Here is a 20315-nt window from a genome sequence, read left to right as displayed (position 1 = left end):
AGATGAGGGCACCTCGATGGAGAATAAAAGTGAGGTTTCAACATAATTGGGATTTCTAGTCAACCATCATTGGATCAAGACGAAGCTTTTGCTAAGAGACATTGTGCAAAGCTACCCATAACATGATAACTTCGATATGTCATAAATCGTTATGGGTGCCGAGGTGCCAGAATCAGACTGCAAGAGGGGGTTTGCCTAATTGTTTAATTATCACCCAATAATCCCCTTCTACCACCGCCACCTTCATATCCATTCAGACCTGTTCAGTAGGTTTCTCATGGAATAATATGTTCGGAGTGCGGCATGACAGCGGTACCGTACCTCACACGATGTCTTGAACGTAGACGTGATTCAGTCCCAACTACGAACCATTAGCGGCTCAAGTGATTTCATTAACGGGCCAGTCCCAACAAAGCTAGCCATTACCAATGGCTCCTTACTGTCCTCTCCTTCCGAGACAAGTCTCTCTGAGATTCGTATATTGCCACATGTGATCTCCGAATTAGAGACTTCCTCTAGGAGGCAAGTAGTGACGGGAATGAGTTGAAACCATCCGATATTCATGAGACGACCTTGATGACGGCGTTCGTCCTTGCAAATGTCCTATGCTCACAATCTAGATGATTACTGGATAATCCGGCATTAATCGCAAATCTCTTGCCAACACGCAAGTTACCCCATATGTAATAACCATGTCTCCCGTACAGAAGGATTCCGGAAGTCAGACAAACCGAACGGGACTCGTAAGTCTAGCCTTCTGGCTCGCCGACCGAACAAAGCTGTGGGCCATACCCTCGCGGCAAGACATACCTCTTACTACTGGATGATTTTCTTGCAACAGCTCCCAAACACCGCTCACTCGGCCAATACGAAAGGGTCCCCCCTAACACCTTCCCCGCGCCAAACAGCATCACAGATACGAAGTCCTGAAGATCATTAGACGGATGCTTTGCATTGAAAAACATGACCATTGGCGCCCTGCTTCAACACAGCGGATCCTCAAACAAGAGTGGGGACCCGAAACGGGGAGCTTGTGAAGTTGTGATGTTTGAACGTGGAGAGTAAATAGCGAAAAAGGGGCGTGGCTGAGGTGTTTCGATTCCTCGCTTGTTCAGGGGCACGTCCGAACGAGTGCCGGATGAACCGAGTTTGGGCAAGTGGTACCGTGGAGATCATCATAAAAGGTGTTGATATTAATTTAGTGCCTTGGTTTATAGGTTCCCTGGGCAAGGAAAGGGCTTGTGAATGGTCTCTTTAGCTTACTGCCGCACGCACGTACATGTACCTACGGTACAAGTGATACTTCTGGCGAATCCAGGCCATGCGCCACAAACGCCACATAGGCACTTTTCTGCATTTACGAAGGTAATAACGTACAATCCAGTGAACTTTATCTCAACCTCGCTATCTTCCATATATACGTAAGTAGGTCGCCAATATCTTAATCGCACAAAGCGCGACGAAACCTGCCCCATTTGTTACCCCATTAAACCATTAAATGAGACGCTGCAACGCGTACCTTCTCAAAATCGCGCAAATTCCAAAATCCCCTGAGCCTCGGCCCTGATCTCGCTGATACACAACCTGTTACAAGGCGCGCCCCCGGGCCTCGACGTCTTAGCAAAACATCAAGGCACGAAACCGGGGAGCCCGCTATGGGAATTCCCAAGCGTCGATATCCGCATGAAATTGAGCCGACAGATCAGACGATCCATCTTCAAAACGCAGATCATTAATTTTTTGAATCTTCGAGAAGTCGTTAGCCTCGGGCACGACGTGTTTCCGGTGTTCCCCTTACTCGTTCAGTTTGTATATTAAGATGTAGGTTTGGCGCTGAAGTTCCGTTTGATTTTTGGCAAGCACTGGTTTCTGCTCACTCTTTATCCTCTTCAACCTATTCATTCATTCATTCATAAATATTACTTTCTATTCGGATCTCCTCCCTTAAGAATATTTCATATCATCAAAAGTTCAAATATCAAGTCAGCAAGCCTGCATCCATCAATCATCATGCATTCCCCTTCAAAGACCATTCTTTCCCTCTTCGTCCTCCTCAACCGTGAGTTCCCTCCGTTTCTTGCCTATCTCACAACCAACCATCCCCATCTGCAGCATAATTAACATCACTAACACCTTTTCCGCTACAGTATCCCTCCCCGTCCTCTCAGCCGGCACTCAATTTATTACCGGGGCCTGCACCAGCGATGCCGATTGCGCCGGCAACTGCTGTGGTTTCAACTCCGGAAAATGCGCCGGCGCCATTGTAGCTCTTCAGCGAGATGGAGGCTGCGGCTTCGGTGATGCCACACCCAACGACAACGCCGCTAAAGCATTGGGCTTCACCGGCGGAATCACATCCGCCTCCACAGGAAGCGGTGCTGCTGGCGCAGCTGCAGCTGCGTCTCCTTCTGCTAGCGCAAACCCTGCAAAAGCTGCAGCCGCCTCGGCCGCGTCCGCCGCCCCGGCAGCTGGTGCCGGAAAGCAGTTCATTACGGGAGCTTGCACGAGTGATGCTGATTGTGCTGCTGGATGCTGTGGATTTAACTCTGGGAAGTGCGCGGGGCCTGTCGTCGCCCAAGAGCGCGATGGCGGATGCGGGTTTGGGGATGCGCAACCTAATGATAACGCTGCACAGAAGTTGAAGGGCCAGCGCCGAGGAATGGCTTGGGAGAGAAATATGTAAAGCCGTGGGAACTGGTAATCTTTTGGGTGGTTAAATGGGAAACGAGGGCGAGAGGAAAATGGGTTAGATGTTCAGCGTGGTTCCGCACCCGGCGTGTGGAACTGATAATTTTTTGTTTTGGGCGCGTCGACTTCATCTTAGTATTTAAATATGTAAACAAATATAGATTTTAGCCTATAAGCCCACCTCACTGTGGACAGTGAAAACGAGACATCAGGACTGACGCCCACCAATACCGTAGCGTTAGGGGGTCACACAACCCCCAAAATGCTTGGGGCCCTTGTCATATAAATATTACGAGTGATATACTGTTTTAGCCACTAAGAGCTAAGTGTGGCACAACCGGAGCTGTCAGCAAAACCTCCTGGCTCACATATACAACGCAGCTATAGAACTAGTGATGGCGTCATCGATGGCCTTATTCCTATCTTTTAATCATTGAAGTGAAGAGTAGGATCCACGCTTATGAGCAACAATCACTTTTGTTACGTAAATACTATCTACTACCACGCTCAACGATATGGTATAGTACCGAACTCCAACCGCGATTGACAGTGCCTCGCTCGATACATATCATACAACTAATAACCAAACGAATCGGCAACTCCCTTTGGTATGATAGTCCATTATATCTTTCCCGTGAATCCTATACGACAAGAAACCAGCAGCAAAAAAATTAAAAGTCGCCCCGGAACGCCAGGTCACAATGACGATTAAATGATGGGCCGATGATCGATGGCTTCAGTCCTCCTCGACTAGTTGGCCAAGGATAAGGCTCTGAACCATATCTTCGTCGGTGAGCACGCGAACTCTCTTGGGGGTTGGCGTAGCACTTCCATCAACTCTAGTTGGCCCTTTTTTTCGCTTACTAGATCGCCCCTTTGAAGGCTGCACAGAGGTGAATATGGTGGATTCGGCAGTCTTTGCGTTATCAACATATAATAAATCCCAATCTAGTCCGCAAGATTCTGCGTCTATAAGTCGTCGCCGTGCTTCAGTGTAATCAGCTACTTGGCCCAGGCGAGAAGGACCCAACGAACGGGTCAGGAACATGAATGTTTTCCTCTTGTCATCCGCTCTGCCTTTGCCCATTACCAGTAAGATGGATTTTCCTTCAAGCATTTTATCCCGGGATGCGAATGTGGTCTGCAGCGTGGCTTCTGTGGCTGAATAGGGCCTAAGAGTGCGACTAAGATGGACATTTCCCAAGAACGAAGATTGCCCTGCACAAAGAAGGTATGGCGTCCAGTCAAGGATGGCTCCTTTTGAAATACAGCACATGATCCACCGCCCCGAGATGCACGGCAAGCCCAAAGCAAGCGCCTGCATGTATTTAGACTTTCTTGAGTGCTCGTCAGCTATTAGCGCCACGAATCCGATTGAGGCGGCCGCGGGAGCCAAAACCAAATTTTGTTTATCGTCATCCGCGATGCCTCCAGGATTCGGTCCAAGCTCAAACAGACCGTCAAACCCATCTTCCAAAATCTCACCGCCACAATCTGCAATACTTTTGATAACGTTATCTTTCTCCTGTTCTTGCTTGACATATGAAACTGCAAAGGCCATCCCTTCGAAGAGCTTATGAATACCCTTCTTCGTCTTGGGTTGGTTAGCCACGCTTGGAGCAGGCAGAGACAGAGGATCCACGCTGTCCTCCTTAACTCCCCGTCCTGTTGACTGGCGTTTCGAAGCACGTGGAGGCAGTCTCGTTGGATTTTCATCTGCAGAAACGGACTTGCGCTTTGCATTGCGCTTTGAAGGGCTTCGAGCAAGTGTCCGACCTTCCTCCGCCGATCTCTTCGGAACTGTGAGTCGCTGAGAAGAGCGGGTAGCAGGCGTGGCAACAGAGCTGGTTCTGGATAAGCAGGGAGCCGAGGCTGGTGTTACCGCCATACTGGAGGGGACGGACGAGAGTTCGGACGAAGACGACATATTCAAATTTGCGCTAGAACTAGGCTTTGCGCCTTTAAGGGGATCGAGAGTAAACTCCTCGAGGGCGACAGATGACACAGAAGCAAGGCTTAAATGTGATGAGGGGCCATTCAATTCCGTCTCTGATCTCAGCTCCATTTGGTCGTCTAGAGGCGTTGGTAATTTCTGATCATCTGGTGAATGATTAGGTGCTTGTCCACCTTCTGTGGTGGCCCTAGTTGGTCGATGTCGCCCAGGGTTAACATCTGATTCAGCCGTCGACGAACGGTTGGACCCATGCTTGAGTAAAGGATATTCGGTCGATGGGTTACTTTCAAAAGTAGTGGATGCTTCATCATGAGGGGGGGAGTTGGCTATATCGAGTGACCTTTTCCGGGAGTTACGGGCCCGTGGAGGGGCGTCGGGAGAGGCCCCGAGCTTCAGGATATCGAAGAACTCGTCGTCTTGAGTAAAGCCTGGTGGGTTCTGTGACAATTCTTCATCTCCGTCGGGCCCAAACGACAGTCCAATATCACCCATGGGACGAATTTGGCATTGAGCGGGGCTGGTTTCTGGAACTGTGGCAACACCTGGGTCGGAGAACATTCGGGTTTTCATCGATAGAGGCGTATTCAGGTCTTTGCGATTTAGCGAAACATTTTGAAGTGGCAGGCTAGGCTCAGGATGGCCCTTCGATGACGTGGCATCAAGTGACCGAACCGCATCAGCTTCTGGGATTCGGTTGAGCATAGTATTCAACTTGTGGGATGGATCGGACTGAGGAGGAGATGACTGCCTTGAGGAAGCACTGGAGTGTATTTGGGGGCATTTATTACCACGGCGAGCTTCTCCAGGGGCGGCGGCGGAATTCGCGGGCAGTAAGCTACAGGGCGAAATCGCTTTAACATCCTCGCAGTTTGTAAAACGGCTCTGTGAGTCTGCAATAAAATCATCTTGCTGTGTATCTCGGGCATCGACCCCCTCACACTGAGCCAAAGAGTCATCCTGAATACTTCGTCGCCTACGAGTCGAAGTCGATGGCACTTCAACCAACGCCGAACAAGATGAACTGGGCTGAGTCGGTGACATTCGTCGATGCAGCTCGACCGTAGATAATTGTCTCTGTATGTCCCGCTCTCGTTTTCTCCGCTGATGTCGCCTTCTTGGCTCGGAGTCGAGATCCGAATCCGAGCCATCACTGCTAGATTCAGGAGGCGTAGAATCTAGATTCTTTCGTCGCTCTTGACTTGCTCTCATTGAGTTGTACTTCCGTGGTTCAGGCATCGGATTTATTTGGGGCAATAATCGTTCGGCATCGAATGACTGTATGCCTGATGTTCGAGGAGTAGTTGTCTGTGGAGATTCGTCCGATATGTATTGGCCGAGTATATTTCGCAACGAGGATTGAACTGGAATCTTCTCCTCTTCGAAATTTCGCCGCTGGAGAGGTGATGAGACTGAGTGACGAGGAGGAGATGTAAAGTCATGGTAAACATCGGGTGACGGTCGCGATGAAGTCGGACTTGCTACATGACGACCAATCGAAGAGGGTTGGGTAGCACCAAACATCTCGAAGCCCTTGAGGACGCTTCCTTTATGCATGAATGGGTTTATGGGCGCGGCGGGGGTCTGTGGTTCATATAAGGGCGGCTGTGAGTTCGGGGCCACTCGTGGCAGAGCATACGAGGCATCCTGTGAATCTGCTTGCTCCATTGACGCATTGTCTTGTTCAGGGTGGTATTCGAGCACGATGTGCCCAGTATCGTCCTCCGTATATGTATGGGGAGCTAAATCAGTACGCGTAGAATGTTGTTCTTTGTCGTTAACAGGCTCCCGAGCCACCGTCTCGTCTGCGGATTGTCTCCCACGGCCCTCCGCTCCATCTGTATATCTATCTCTCGATGCAATAGATGCATGCTGTCCCGGGACGAATGACCGAATGCCCAAAAGCTCATAAGCCGAACAAGAATTCTCCTGCGTCAAGGACATTGAACTTCTCTGGGTAAGATCTAAATCTTTGCTGGCTGCATCGTGCGCCATCGCCGTTCGGTGTTGGGCAAAAGTGGCAAGTATATGGTGGATTTGGCGGATTTTGGTCTCCGATGTGGAAGCCACATCCTTTACGGCTCCCGATGCTCGACGTCTCTGGGAAGGAAAAGCGTCGCTGGGTTGGTGAACCAGAGTAGTCCCGATGGTAGAAGGGAGAGTAATGACTGCGAAGTTCGTCGCCGACAAGGCTGACGCGACGGTCTTGTTCTTGTTTGTTGGTGGCGCTGAACTCTGCGCGATGGTCAGTAACAGTCCGTGCATGCCCAACCTTGCAGATGATGCGGCGACCCTACCGAGAAAACATCGGCCTGTAGGCGTTTGCACTGCTGGGAATCCCAGTCCTGAACCTCCTCTTCTATCGCAGCTTGCATGGTTGAGATATTTCTTGGTGCAGAAACATAATTATAGACGGGTGGTTGTTGATTTGAAAGTGAAAGTAAAGGGTAAAAGAGAACGAAAGCACGAAGTATCTCGGTACCACAAAGCGCGTCTACACTATGTATATCTTAGGTAAGCAATTGGAAAGCGCGTCGCGTGAGCGCCAAACCACGTGACTGCGCGAATTCCACTATACTCTATCTAGCATGGCCAAAACAAACGGCTCCTACATCTATGTAGGTCGGTACATATCTACATCGACATCGACATCAACACCTACATCTCTAAACACCTCCCCCCCCTTGGTCTAATTCTCAACTCCGAGGGCGTGCGCCTCGAGTCTTCAATCGGGCATACCGATAAATGGTCCCTGCTGTACCAGGATATCAAGCACATGGAAATGGTGACCGCCCGCTCTCCTTCTCTCGTTCTTCCCACTTAGTTCTCTGATCTCTAGCTTCCTTTTCATCTTGACGTTTGTTTTGACAATTAATGAACACCCGAGAGATCACGAGACAAGTCAAGCGCAACGTCACCTCCTCCTCCGGGCAAAATCTTAAACTGGTAGATGGGAATGGAGTAGAACATGTTTTGCTCTACATGGAGAATCGTTCAAGCGTGTTGTGAGAATGTGGAATTACCTTTTAGAACGAGGCAAAGCCCGACCAGCGTCTCCTCTCGCCTCGCGTGGTTAAACGAAGGCCTACGAAGGTTGTATGGGTAAGTATTCAATTGTTGCTAGTAGGGGGGGTGCCAGGGCAGGGGGGTGAGCCAGGGGCCTAATTGGCCGAATAACTCTTGGTGTTTTAATCACGTCGCTGTTTTGTACAAATTTGAGAACGTGTCAGGACTATGAAAATATACTTTGATCCCTATACAACTTATTAAGAATAGAAGGTACTTCAACACCAAGTGTACTACCGGCGGAAATACTTCCAAACGCTCCACAGACTCTACTACCTCGACCAATTCTTTTTACTTTGACTAATATAGTTACCTTACTACTAGTCAATAAACACCCTAGATTCCACTTTATAGAACGCGATCAACGCTTCCGCGCCCGTTACTTTAAAGACGTAAGCTTTAAATATGCCTATATTGCAGCTGTTCTTGGATTAACTGTCAATCAAGTAGGATATACTTGTAGGCAGCCTAATACACCCCGTCGCCAGTCCGGCCGTCCGCTAGCGCTTAATACGACTCAAACAGAAGAGTTTATTGAGTTTATCTCTCAGTCTAAAATTACCCGTCGTATAGCCCTTTAGCGTATAGCTATTGAGCTAAATTGGGAAGGATAAGTGTTTATTCAATTCAAAGTACTTTACGTCGAGTTAGTTATAAAGTAATAATACTCTTTTATTATAAACTCTTGAACTAACTCTTAATAGCGTTATGTCGTATTCCGCAAGCTTCCTGTTACTGAAAAGAACTAGTAATTACAACTCGAATTCGCCCTCGAATATATTAATTAGACAGACAACTAATGGGATAAGATCCTTTAATCAGACAAAACTTGGGTTATAGCAGGAAACTATTGTAAGACCTATATAACGCGTTTAGCGGATAAGGCTCTTGATCTGACTTGTATCTTTGAGCGAGTACAGAGAAAAGGGGGGTGGATGTTTTGGGGATGTTTCTTAGGAAAGTCAGGCAAGGGTCCTGGCCTATTTTGGGAGAAGGATTGGGGAACTATTTCCTCAGAGACATACCAACAACATATAATCCCCCTTGTTCACGGATGGATGACAATGAACCCAGGCTATATATTATTTATACAGGATAACGTTCCTGGACATACGTCTACAGATATAGTTACTGATCTAATTACTTGTAGGATACGGAAGATTAAATAGCCTCCTTTCTCTCCGGATCTTAATCTAATAGAGAATGTATAGAATTAGATGAAAGAATAGATCTGGAATAAGTATCCTCACGATATTATAAGCTACGACCAATTACGGAAAGTAGTTATAGAAGCTTGGGAAACTGTTCCGGAAGAATTTCTTATATCTTTACTTAGAACTATGAAGGCGCGCTGTGAAATTGTTATTACAGCTAATAGGATATATACAAAGTATTAATAAGTGGGAGTTAGTTAGAATAACTTCAATTCAATTAAAGTAGTAAGAGATTAGGTTAAAGTAGCGGATTAATATTAGTAGCCGGAGACCCCTGCCCTAGCACCCCCCCTACTAGTAACAATTGAATACCTGCCTATACAACTTTCATAGACACATGCTCGGAGAATACGATAAGATCTTGACACTACTAGTACCCTTATCGCATCTTATTCCTCGTTCCTCTCTGCTCTGTTCTGCTCTCTCGTTGTCTCGCTTCGCTCTCATGCACATGACAACAACAGTTCATTTTCAGCTCTCATGCAGTAAGCTGACAATGCCGTTACCTCGCAGTTCGCCAGTGCAGAAAAGCGCTGCGCTCGGCGAAACCGCACGCCACGAGCTTACATAAATCAAAAAGCTTGGTCGAGCATTATTAAGGCGTAGAAGGAGTCAGCTGCCAGATGCGGGCCTACCGTTAACATGGTATACTGTCGAGGGGTAAAAGCTTGTCGTCCCCGGAAAAAAGCTTATCGCCCCCGGGGAAAAGCTTGTCGTCTCCCAGAAGAGAAGGGAAGCCTTGTTTTAATTGGAACGTCGGCATCAAGCACGATGTTTTCATTCGATATTACAATTCGGGCTCGACACTGGCTTTCTCAAATCGCTGATACTGCCTGCCGTTAAATAAGATGCGTCTAGGCTCTACCTTGTGCGAGGCATTAAGTGAGATGAGGATGGGTTTTGACCGTCTATAAAGTAAAGTCAATGTCTTCCCCGCCACTCCGAAGTCTTCAATCTCCTCTTCTCCTCGCTACAGTCAGAAGAAAGGAACCTAAATTACTTTCTATTTCTTCCTACGTTGTTGTAGGTATCTCTCCTGGATATGAAGCAGTTGAACGCTCTCGCTGTTCTGCTCCTGGGCCTTCTCACGCCTGTCCTCACCCTTGCCGAGGGCATCCAATCCCCATTGCTTCCCATCCCCAAACCGCTGGGCCTCGAAATCGGCGGCGATGCCCCCCGGAAACCCTCCGACCCTTCCCCCAACCACCCCGACAACCCCAGCCCCACGCCTCCCAGCAATCCTCCACCGCCGGGTTACAGCTCAGGGTTAACCCCAGACTTCGCCGCCCTCGACTCCGACGGCTGCTGCGACTGCCGCTACGAATGCCTTGGCCTCGGGTCCAGCGAAAATCCCATCGACTTCGGCGACTCTACGCCCACCACTATCAACTCCTGGAACACGTCGCCGTTTAATGCCGACGGGTGCTTCGGCCACTCGTACACGGCGTTTAATCTCTATGGCGTCGGGTATGGACGCTGGGGGTATGATCACTCCGACATTGATTTTTATTTGAAGAATCAGTATGATGATCCCACTGGGAAATATGTTATCCAGGTACATCTCCCTTTCCCTCTTCCCTGCTCCCTCCTCCCCATCCCCAGATCGACTGACCGTGATGTGACTGACATCCCCCATAGTTCGACAAGCCACTGGTCGACCCCACAAAGAGTTTCGGTGATTTCGGGTATGGGCAGCAGCTCTTCGAAGCATACGTCATAGATGCGAAGACGTACACGGTGCTGGATAGCTGTCCGTGCTTTAACCGCAAAGAGTATTCCACGTGGGCTTGTAGTGAGCCGTATGCGTTTAGGTGTTGTGTTGGGGGGCTGTGTCATGAGCGGTTGAATTTTCAGTGTGGGCCTTGTGGAATTTTGAAATAAGCACGAGTAGGGGATTCGGACGGTGGAGAGAGACTAGTGGTTACGGGCTGTGTCGTTGACTCGAAGCAGACATTGCTAGCATCGTGATAGGGTCTCTTTCTATGAGAGCCGTCCTTACCTACTCTGAGATATCGTCGCCAACACTTGTCAGTTCTGATTTCTAAGTAGCCTATACGCAGCTAGCATTCCAATATTTCATCATCAATACATCCTAGAATCCCACTGATTCTGTCCAGCGGATTGAAGACTTCTTTAAGTCGTAATGTTAGCAAGCGACTATTCGCAGGAATCTATCCACTCGAAGCCCGTAAACGTTTAAGGATCGTAATATTCCCAAGTGATGTAGGTAACATCGATCCAGATCGTACTTGTCCTGTTTGAAAAAACATATACGCGGCATAAACATGGGGAGTGATTGGAAAGAGTACAATATTCCACTGGATTGGCAGCTTAGTTGCGGCCACGGAAAGGGAAGAGTGGTGCAAGACACATCCAAAATAGGGGGTGCAATTGAAGTATCTATAAAGCCCTGCTTGAAACTCCTATAAATCAAGTGTTGGTACTTCCTGCTGGTAAGACAGAGTACGATTCTGGAGTAAAAGTCAAACTCCCTCCATCCTCGATCCTCTTCGGATCCACAAAGAGGCGCATGTCGATGGTATCCTTGCCGAGGTTGAACACACGAAGAATGATGTAAATCTCAGGGGAGACTTCTCCAGCTATCAATCTCATCCGCTCCATCTATGACTGTTAGTTTCCAACTACCATATGTTTTGATCTAGATTCCCATACCCTTTGATATTGGCTCTTGCTTACGAAGAACCGAGTGTTGCATTCTTTCGTAGTCGCTTTTACCTCGAGGTAGAATTTGGGCTTGGCCCCAATCCAAATATCTTCCAAATACTCGTTTCCCACCAAGAGCTTGGTGAACTCTCCTTCTGTGTCGTCGTAGGTGATATCGGCAGTCTCCGCTCCTTTCCATGGGTCCATGCCGTAATAGTCTTCATGAACAGTCACATGTCGGCGGATAGTGCTCTGCCAGTTGCCGCGATCAAACCCAGGAATGTGGGCTTCCAATCGGGATAGAATTTCAAACGCCTATGAATGAATCAGCGGAACGCCAACAATTCCCATTTCGGATCTTACGTATAGTTCCCCGACCGCGCCTATTTTCATGTCATGAGCAAGCTGGTTCTCGCTTCTGACGCCGAAGGGAAGGCCATAAGAAACTGGCTCGGCATCTGATTCGATGGGGAGAGCGTTAAGCAAATTATCGAGGTTGAATGCTCCTCGGGTTGGAAATCCACCTCTCTGGCTTTTCGCTGCTGCAATGACATTGCTGAGCAGCCTACGATATTCTGCTTGCCCACTATTGTCCGAAAAGGGCGAAGGTTCGTTCCTCTGGGGTGCAGAAGGGCGTGAGATGAAAGAGCTAGTGGAAGGCTGGCGATATGTGGGTGTTGCTGCTCGATAATTGGTCCTGTAGCAAGAAGGGGGGGTTGGAGACAAAAGTCTAGATCCGGGTGAAGAGGCACTTTCTTCTGCTCTTTGTCCTCTATCCTCCCTCGGTGGTGCATCTAGTTCAATCTCCCTATTGACCCGCGAGTGGTCTTCATGTTGAATAGCCAGATCGGAAGCTTCGCTGTATATTCATCAGGGTACGGCACGGGAATGATACCTGCGTCATCCAATAAATCGCAGACAACTTCATCACTAGACATGAAGAGGGCAGCTATGATTCTGACAGCTTCAGAGTCAGATGCTACTGTTGAATTGTTGGTTTTCTTTCCCATCATCACCTCGTTGAAAAGCTTTGTTGGCAAAAGCTGAAGGAAACAGAGTTCTTGGTCCTTCCTGTCCTTCGGAACGTACATCTTCAGAACTCCAGAATCTTCAGAGATGTGAAGCTTGCTCTTGTGTACTTCAACCGTTACAGTCTCAACGCTCTCTGAGTGTGCACTAAATTCCTGACTATACCGTCTGTTTCGTATACCTCAGCTTTAAGAAGTAGACGGTAGATGAACATGCAGTCGTTACGGATTCTCGGGCTCCTAAAGTGAGCAGCACATCTGTGACATAATCAGTTGTTGCGAGTGAAAATGCAGTTTGGGAGGCTCACCTAGCCATCGGATATGCACGAGTTCTTAGCTGTCTCGTCCGTTTGCTGCTTGGGCTCTCGAACCTCACCCTGGAACGATGACGTCTCTGCTATAGCACGAGACAAATAATAATTCTCAAAATCGAAAGAAGACAAGAAATGCTGCAATTTCCGGACCTCTTCGAGGTTAAAATCAAGAAAGTCGATTCTGCCCTGGAATGCATCGGCCCATGGTTGGCGGTCGATGATTGAAAACTTCTCATTTCTAACTCGCAGCACGGCCGGGTCCAATCCTCTGCTTGCCGCTTTCACTGGGAAAATTGGTAAAGTTTTCAGTTTTTCGAGAGCCTTGCGTGACGGAGAGAAACTATTTATCTGCCAGATGAGACTCTTCACATCATCCACTGTGAGTTTCGAACTCGCGACCTGGCTGAGTTCATCGACAAGCATGCCAAGGTCATGAATCTTAACTTTTAGTATGCCGACGAAGAAATCCTTCAGATCTCCATATTGACTAAGGATTGTCACCTTCCCAGGTATTTGAGCATCTTTGGACCAAAGACATAAGGATGTAGGTGCCCAGGTCTTGCCAATAGTGTCATATATGAGAGCATGTTGTTCGAACAAAGCCCTATCAGAAATTAGCCTAGCTCCAAGTCATTCTATTGTAGCGATCTTATTAAGTTTGCTTACCGAACATTGCCTAGTTCAGCGGCACTCAGGGATGAGGCCATAATCTGAAGGCGGATATATATGTCGTGAATGTTCTCAATGTTCGGTATAATTCCTTTGTCGATATATTAAGCTCATCCGTCAAGTTTTTATATGAGACGTTTTTCATTTGGAGAGTATCCACAAAGACAGCTGTGAGAGTCGCGTTGTTCACATCGGATAGAGCAGGGCGCAAAGTATACGTTGCCCTCATATAGTTTGGCCCGTCCCAGATACATCGGGTGGTCCATGTCCACTTTACCGGCGCCCATACTTCAAACAAGCAGGAAGATGAACTAAATTTTCCTTGTAGATAGCGTCCCTATGTCCCAGTTAGCTTTGAGTGAAGGACGAAACTATAAAAGATATTAAGTTTTCCATACTGGACACGTTTTATATCGGCATCTTGATTAGTAGATACCCAGATTTCCCGTTGTATTTCCTCGTAAATGTTTTCTAATTGAAGGTCGTTTGACTTTCTTTAACCCGCTGCAAGATTTCCAGACAAAAGTCCGGGTTATCATCTACACCAACATCAAATATTTTAAGAAATTTCCATTCTTCGACGCTGGAAAAATCATTAAACGTAAGAAAGGGAAAGATCTGAGGCTAGAGAAACTCGCTGCAGCGTGCCTCGAGTTCCCTTAGTGGTAAAAATGTCCGGCGCAACTCCCTTTTCCCAACGTTGGTAGAGGGAACCATCGCGTCGGAGATCTTCTGCTTCAATCTTGGATGAGCTTCCATGAAAATTTTGTACATGCCCCAGTGTGCTTTCAACGTTCCCAGCATCTTTTCGGGATGTTTTTCGATAATGAAGAGAAATAACTTCGATAACTGGGAAGGATCCTTCGGGTCGGCAAGTCTGGGACGTTGGTTAACTTGCACCTCGAATGTTAACCAAGCCTAGAATAAGGTTGAAACTGTGCCATTCGTCTGCTTTGGCACCGAGTTGAGATACTCGTGGTTTATAAAGGAGCCGAAAGAATGCAAATCCTTTGGTGGATTCTCCTCGCGCACCAACCTCAAGAACTCCTTGGTGCCATACTTCTCGTTTTTCTCGAGGTACAGATCATGATCGCTGTGGACGGATATATTGAAATCGTTGAACAAGCAGAAAGGCGACGATTTGCGAAATCCGACACTGGGACTGCTCGATAGAGGCGGTGGTGGTCGCGTCCAATATAAATATCGCAAATGGCTGACAGAAGATTTGAGCGTGATTTCGTCTCATCCTCTCCTATGCTTCTTCAGGATTAATTCTCTCACAATGTCCTTATCAGCGTCCACGACTCCTAGTTTTGTAAATAGTGTCTTTCTCGCGGCGTGTCTTATTGCTTTGGGTTCGATCAGCCGCAAACCAAGATCCCAAGGTATCGGCATGTCGTCAGTATCCGGGAAGTAGACAGCCTTGTCGGCAATCGAAACCCACCGCTGATCTCCAAGAGGAATCAAAGGCAGACTCCTCAGATATGGGATTTTCGTCTTCAGGTGTGGTTGTTCGAATACTAACAGGAGTAGGCGGGCAATACGCTCATGCCAGTCGTCATCAGCCGATTTCATATTCGAAGTTGATGACATTGCGACTCGTCCGATTCCTTCGACGCAATCGTGAACGCTCATAGCCTCCGGCCCGAGTGTTATGAGTTTTAGGAGCACGAAGGGCTCCAAAGTATAATAATCTTGATGAAGATATATCTCCTTCTCCTCTGGTAAATCAGGAACTAGGGGCTTGCCATAACAGTCCTTAAGTTGTTTTGGGACAATCTTAAGTTGACAAATTAGCCGAAGACGACTTCTGCTTCGTGGCCACAGAACTGGTGTTGTCTTCAAACTCCCTTTCATTCGAGTCGAGAGGTCGGACCAGAAGGGGCTCAAAACTTTATCATCATTTGGGATGTAGCTCATCCACTGATACTGAAGAACTGGGTGCTGATAGAATTGTAAGACAGCATCCACAAATGCTTCAGCTACACCCTCAAGGATAGCTTTGTTTCCCGCATTTTCCATAATATCTTCCCGACTCGCTTGCATAACGAAGTCTGAGTGGATTATGAACTAATCCGTGATCAGCGAGTTGGTCAATATTCCCTTTGTCACACTTACTGGATGTCCAAAATCCCGTATAGGCAAGAAGGCATAAACTTTCTGAGACTCAATATAAGCCCAGCCATTGCCGCGAATATCGATGACAGGGAAGGGCTAGGATCACTTCGGCCGTGTTGTAACCACGCTGCCCATCAGCTGGCAAGTTCGATAAATTTTTACGAGTGATCCGATATTCGTCCGAACATGCGACTGCCTCCTCGCCTCGATCTATTGACACAGTCACCTGGCCCCTCCCAATATTCTGATCGAATTTACAGGAGCACGTCGTGATAGATTTCACCCTGGTATTTGGCTCCGTCTCCTCATCATCTTCATCCTCTTGCTCTTCTTCTTCCTCTTCCACGTCTGCTACTACTTGCACATCTCGGTATTCTTGCACATCTTCATCCATGATGATTTTACCCAACTTCTTCATAAATAAAAGTAACGTCTGTGGAAGCTCATCGAATTGCGAAAGAAGCTCGTCAAGATCCAACCAGTCAGGGAGGGTCAATGTAATTCTCGTGAGAGGTTCCGCCAAAGTAACATCAGCGGGCTCCCATATTGGAGTGATCATTCCCATCCCGTTGTTTCCAGGTTCGTGGTCGAAGAAGAACGAGAATGCTCCAGATTGGATGTGAACCTTGGATGCAACCATAAATCCTGACTTGAATCCAATTCCCTTTTCGCCAATGTAGTACTGAGAATTTGCCCTTATCTTAGTGCTCTCGCCAATTCTACAAATGGCTCTAACATTTTCCGGAGTAAAGCCATCTTCGTTGCAATCGATGCAAATTGTACCGGGCCGGATCGTAAACTTGATATAAGGCTCTGCACCAACAGCCTTGGCCCTGGAGTAATTATTATCTTCCGCATTTTGGATCAATTCGAAGAGGAACCGAGCATTGCTTCTGTATAGATTTTGAGCTAATCTATGGAGGATTAGTAGAAAGGATCTTGAAGGCTCAGTGCCACAGCATACGTTCGAGCAGCAGCTCCTAGTCCGATCCGGAGACGGGGCTCATGTGTCGAAAGATAGAATATACAACAAAATGATGCTATAAACCGTTGTGATTCAAAGCAAGCACCCAGGCGTTAAGGAAGACGCATCAACAAATAGGATGCAAAAGGCTATCCTCCAGTGTAGCGACCAGTCCCTTTAACCAACAAACCAGCAGGTAGCAACAAGTGGGGAGAGTGAACCAGACTATCGGGACACTTCAACCATTTGCTGTCGATTATTTATTTTAGGAGGGATTGTTCCTTTGGCTGGAGTGGAACGCAATTGCGGGGGCCGGTGCGGGATATCTTGTTTTCAGTGGCTGACGCACCTGCGGAAGCTCTCATAGCGGCTAACAAACACAAATGATTGATGAGAAGTAATAGCAACGTGCCACCAATATATATGCAAATAATAGAAACAAGGATGCTTGCGAAAGCATCCCGGTTACAAGGAGCAAAAATCAAACAAGAAGGCAAGAATCTACACACTTGTGTATATATTCAGGTATATTTTTCTTGCATGTAAACGTGGTGCAGGACTCGGAAATATGGTGTGTTCTTTCCGGGTGGTCCACGAGTCCTGTCACCCGCTGGTGAGGCACCAGAAGGGCTGAATGTGCCTAGTCACGAATCTGAACTTACGCCACGTGCACGATCAGCACAGGTTGATCAAAGTCTCGATAGTGAACGATACATGACGATCTGATAATATACGACAATCTTGGTTCTGAATTTGGTTGTCTGGTTGCGTAGCAGGGGGCTATCACCTACTCTCAGCCCTGCCTCTGCACTCTTGCTTTACTACACGGTGGCTTGGGACAGTGACGTGATAATCTTTGCTCCATCAATAAAGCCTCCATTTGCCGCCTTGGCCCGGCACAGCGAATTTCCACGCTCGGTGATGCTCGCGTCGCACGACAAATCTGCCTGCGCTACGCAGCTCAGTGCGCCGCCGCCTGAAGAGGAGAAGTTAGCCACGCACGTCACTTCTCAAAGGCACTTCATGCATAATCAACGAACGAAGGCAGGGAAGGGCAGGCGCAGACGCAGACAGAAAAGAAAGACTTACAGCTGTTACCACCGGGGACGCACCGGCCAGTGGCGCCCGAGGTGCTGGTACAAGCATCCTGCTTGAGATTCGTACCAGCGACACAGCATGCACCACTGGGCGTCGGACGCGAGGGCGCCGAGGGCGAGGATCAGGGTGGTGATAGATAACTGCATTTTTTTTGCCTGGAAGTTGGAAGGAGAGGTGAGGTGGGATATAATAAAGAAAAGTATAGTATAGTACGGTATAGTATTCAAGATGAAGGATATAGAAATGAATGGGCGGCCGGCCAGCGGTTCTCGTCTGAAAAGAGAACGAACGTGATTTGGAGTGAGAGACAGTGAGGCAGTGATGGGGTGGATGGAAATGAAGTGCGTAAGAGTACGTGGCTACCTGCTCTTAAATACTCTTGTCTGTACTCAAGTACTGTCCTATGCGCATGCATTCATGCTTCACGATGTCGGGCTCAGCTGCAGCTCACTGTCTGTGCAACAAATCGCGGCGAACCATGCCAATTGTGGGGAATCTGGGAATCTCTCGTAAGAGCTTGTCCAGTCTTAACTTCCTGGTCTGGCTCGTCTTAGGAAGTTAGGAATGCCTCGACGCCTCGTCTGATAATATTTTTGAGACGACGGGTAAGCTAATATAGTTTCAGACGTCAGATGCTACGTGAACGACACTGCATTTGGTGCCTGTCGAAGTGTGTCGCTTAGAACTAGGAAACCACAGCCGACGTTTGTCAGTTCGGTCGGATTGAGAAAGAAGCTCGTCTCGTAGAGAGCGATGCTTCTTAGTGTTTAAGTTCTTATCGATATTCACGTTTCGGTCTCTCGCAACTCCTCAAAATTTGACTTATCCCAGTGTTGCTGTTAAATTCTGCTTACAGAGCATATCGAATTGCCTCGACAGCATCTCTCAAGCATGCTGTTGTCCTTCCGGCGGAACCTGCTATCGAAGAAGAGCAGATTCCGGACTATAATCTCCACAATTTTTACCCTGCGAATCCCGGCGAATTTCTTAACAAGAGGTACAAAACAATTGTGAAGCTCGGGTGGGGTAGCTCTTCTACCGTTTGGCTTGCTCGAGATATTAAACAGTAAGTGCAACTTGACTCTGACACTTCGTCAAGCTCACCTTCTATAGTCAGAGATGGCGGTCGAAACGTTACGTAGCTTTAAAGATCAACAATTGCGATTTCGACGACAAAAATGCAGCTCAGCATGAGCTGCAGATATCCAAGACTGTGGCTACTACGAACCCGCTGCACAGAGGCTTTCCCTATGTGCGAACGCTCTTCAATAGCTTCGAAATAGCGGGTCCAGACGGCTCACATATATGCTTGGTTTATGAGCCCATGAGGGAGCCACTCTGGTTGTTCCAAAGGCGCTGCAGAGATGGGAAACTCTCCTTAGCTTTGGTCAAAGTTTATTTGACCTTCTTGCTACGGGGGCTAGACTATCTTCACTCCGAGTGTCACATTGTCCATACAGGTAGGTCATGGCCTCAAAACATTTTTAATCCTTGACTCACGCAAGTAGATCTCAAATCGGAAAATATCTTACTTGAATTCGAGGACGGTTCAGTAATCAATGAATTTGTCCGGTTGCAAGGGTCCAATCCTATGGCTCGCAAGATCAAAGATGGCCGAGTTACCTATCAATCACACAACCAATTTGGCTCGCTGAAGTCGTTTGGTATACTCCCAAAGATAGCCGATTTTGGCCACTCCAACATAATAATTGATTCTCGTCGCAATATTCATCCAATTCAACCTGATCACTACCGTGCCCCTGAAGTCGTTCTTGGAATAGGCTGGTCCTACAGTGCTGATATTTGGAATCTTGGCGTACTGGTAAGCATATTCCAATCTTTTCCATACGTATGCAGGATTTTCTCATGGTGCTACAGATCTGAAATCTATTGGAGAATAAAGATCTATTTGGGCAGATTCATTCCAACGATAGAAAGTACAATTATCAAAAACATCTTGCACAGATGATAGCACTTTTGGGCCATCCTCCCAAAGAATTTGTTGACCGGGAAAGAGAAGCACGCATTTGGAAATGGAAACCTCCGGTTGAAAACTCTGAAGGTAGAATTTGTACGAGCGTTAGTGATTACTTTGGAGGCCCTTTCTTCGACTCCAATGGTAAGAAGTTCCGAGACTGCATCCTAGTCATCTCTGTTCACACAGCTATACTGACAAACTTCGAAGGCGAGTTTCTGCATAAAGAGCTCATTCCAGGAGATCTTAATTTACGCGACAGTACCCCTTCTCTACAAGGGGGAGAAAAAGAATTATTTTTGGAATTTGTAGGTAAAATGCTTCAGTGGATGCCGGAAAACAGGAAGACAGCGAATGAGCTGCTTGGAGATCCGTGGCTCCTCCGAGATGCGCCATCAAAACGGTGAGGTAGTAGTAGCCTGGCAGGAAAAGGATGAATCGGTTTTGTGGCCACCCTACAAATCGTTCGGGAACCTTATTGCACCACCATATTTAACCATTACTCATAATTTCAGCTTGATGATATAAGAGGCGAGGCATCTGCTCTCTAGACCCAAGGATCCACC

At 47.6% G+C, this 20315-nt stretch overlaps 6 protein-coding genes across 6 annotated transcripts; 3 read left to right on the top strand and 3 right to left on the bottom strand.

Annotated features, from left to right (window-relative positions):
• Positions 1–2010: 2010 nt before the first annotated feature.
• On the top strand, positions 2011–2683 carry BP5553_03068 (Uncharacterized protein; the record flags this gene model as incomplete). The annotated part of the gene is made up of 2 exons (XM_032011691.1): positions 2011–2059; positions 2148–2683. The coding sequence occupies 2 exons, from the start codon at positions 2011–2013 to the stop codon at positions 2681–2683; spliced, it is 585 nt and encodes a 194-aa protein (XP_031871384.1).
• A 741-nt stretch (positions 2684–3424) lies between these two features.
• Positions 3425–7014, bottom strand: BP5553_03067 (uncharacterized protein; the record flags this gene model as incomplete). Its single annotated transcript, XM_032011690.1, has 2 exons — positions 3425–6874; positions 6937–7014. 2 exons carry the CDS (start codon positions 7012–7014, stop codon positions 3425–3427), a joined length of 3528 nt encoding a protein of 1175 aa, XP_031871383.1.
• Positions 7015–9961: 2947 nt separating this feature from the next.
• BP5553_03066 (uncharacterized protein) lies at positions 9962–10639 on the top strand (the record flags this gene model as incomplete). The annotated part of the gene is made up of 1 exon (XM_032011689.1): positions 9962–10639. The coding sequence occupies one exon, from the start codon at positions 9962–9964 to the stop codon at positions 10637–10639; it is 678 nt and encodes a 225-aa protein (XP_031871382.1).
• Positions 10640–11349: 710 nt separating this feature from the next.
• On the bottom strand, positions 11350–13632 carry BP5553_03065 (uncharacterized protein; the record flags this gene model as incomplete). Its single annotated transcript, XM_032011688.1, has 6 exons — positions 11350–11541; positions 11593–11898; positions 11947–12410; positions 12479–12771; positions 12939–13529; positions 13592–13632. 6 exons carry the CDS (start codon positions 13630–13632, stop codon positions 11350–11352), a joined length of 1887 nt encoding a protein of 628 aa, XP_031871381.1.
• Positions 13633–14836: 1204 nt separating this feature from the next.
• BP5553_03064 (uncharacterized protein) lies at positions 14837–17041 on the bottom strand (the record flags this gene model as incomplete). The annotated part of the gene is made up of 4 exons (XM_032011687.1): positions 14837–15664; positions 15713–15754; positions 15819–16621; positions 17026–17041. 4 exons carry the CDS (start codon positions 17039–17041, stop codon positions 14837–14839), a joined length of 1689 nt encoding a protein of 562 aa, XP_031871380.1.
• A 1160-nt stretch (positions 17042–18201) lies between these two features.
• Positions 18202–20156, top strand: BP5553_03063 (CMGC protein kinase; the record flags this gene model as incomplete). The annotated part of the gene is made up of 7 exons (XM_032011686.1): positions 18202–18283; positions 18400–18478; positions 18631–18840; positions 18888–19234; positions 19283–19596; positions 19740–19893; positions 19960–20156. The coding sequence occupies 7 exons, from the start codon at positions 18202–18204 to the stop codon at positions 20154–20156; spliced, it is 1383 nt and encodes a 460-aa protein (XP_031871379.1).
• Positions 20157–20315: the final 159 nt, after the last annotated feature.

This window comes from Venustampulla echinocandica (genome assembly GCF_003357145.1).
Source record: "Venustampulla echinocandica strain BP 5553 chromosome Unknown scaffold_1, whole genome shotgun sequence".
Lineage (NCBI taxonomy): Eukaryota > Fungi > Ascomycota > Leotiomycetes > Helotiales > Pleuroascaceae > Venustampulla > Venustampulla echinocandica.
This window is presented reverse-complemented; position numbering and strand designations above follow the sequence as displayed.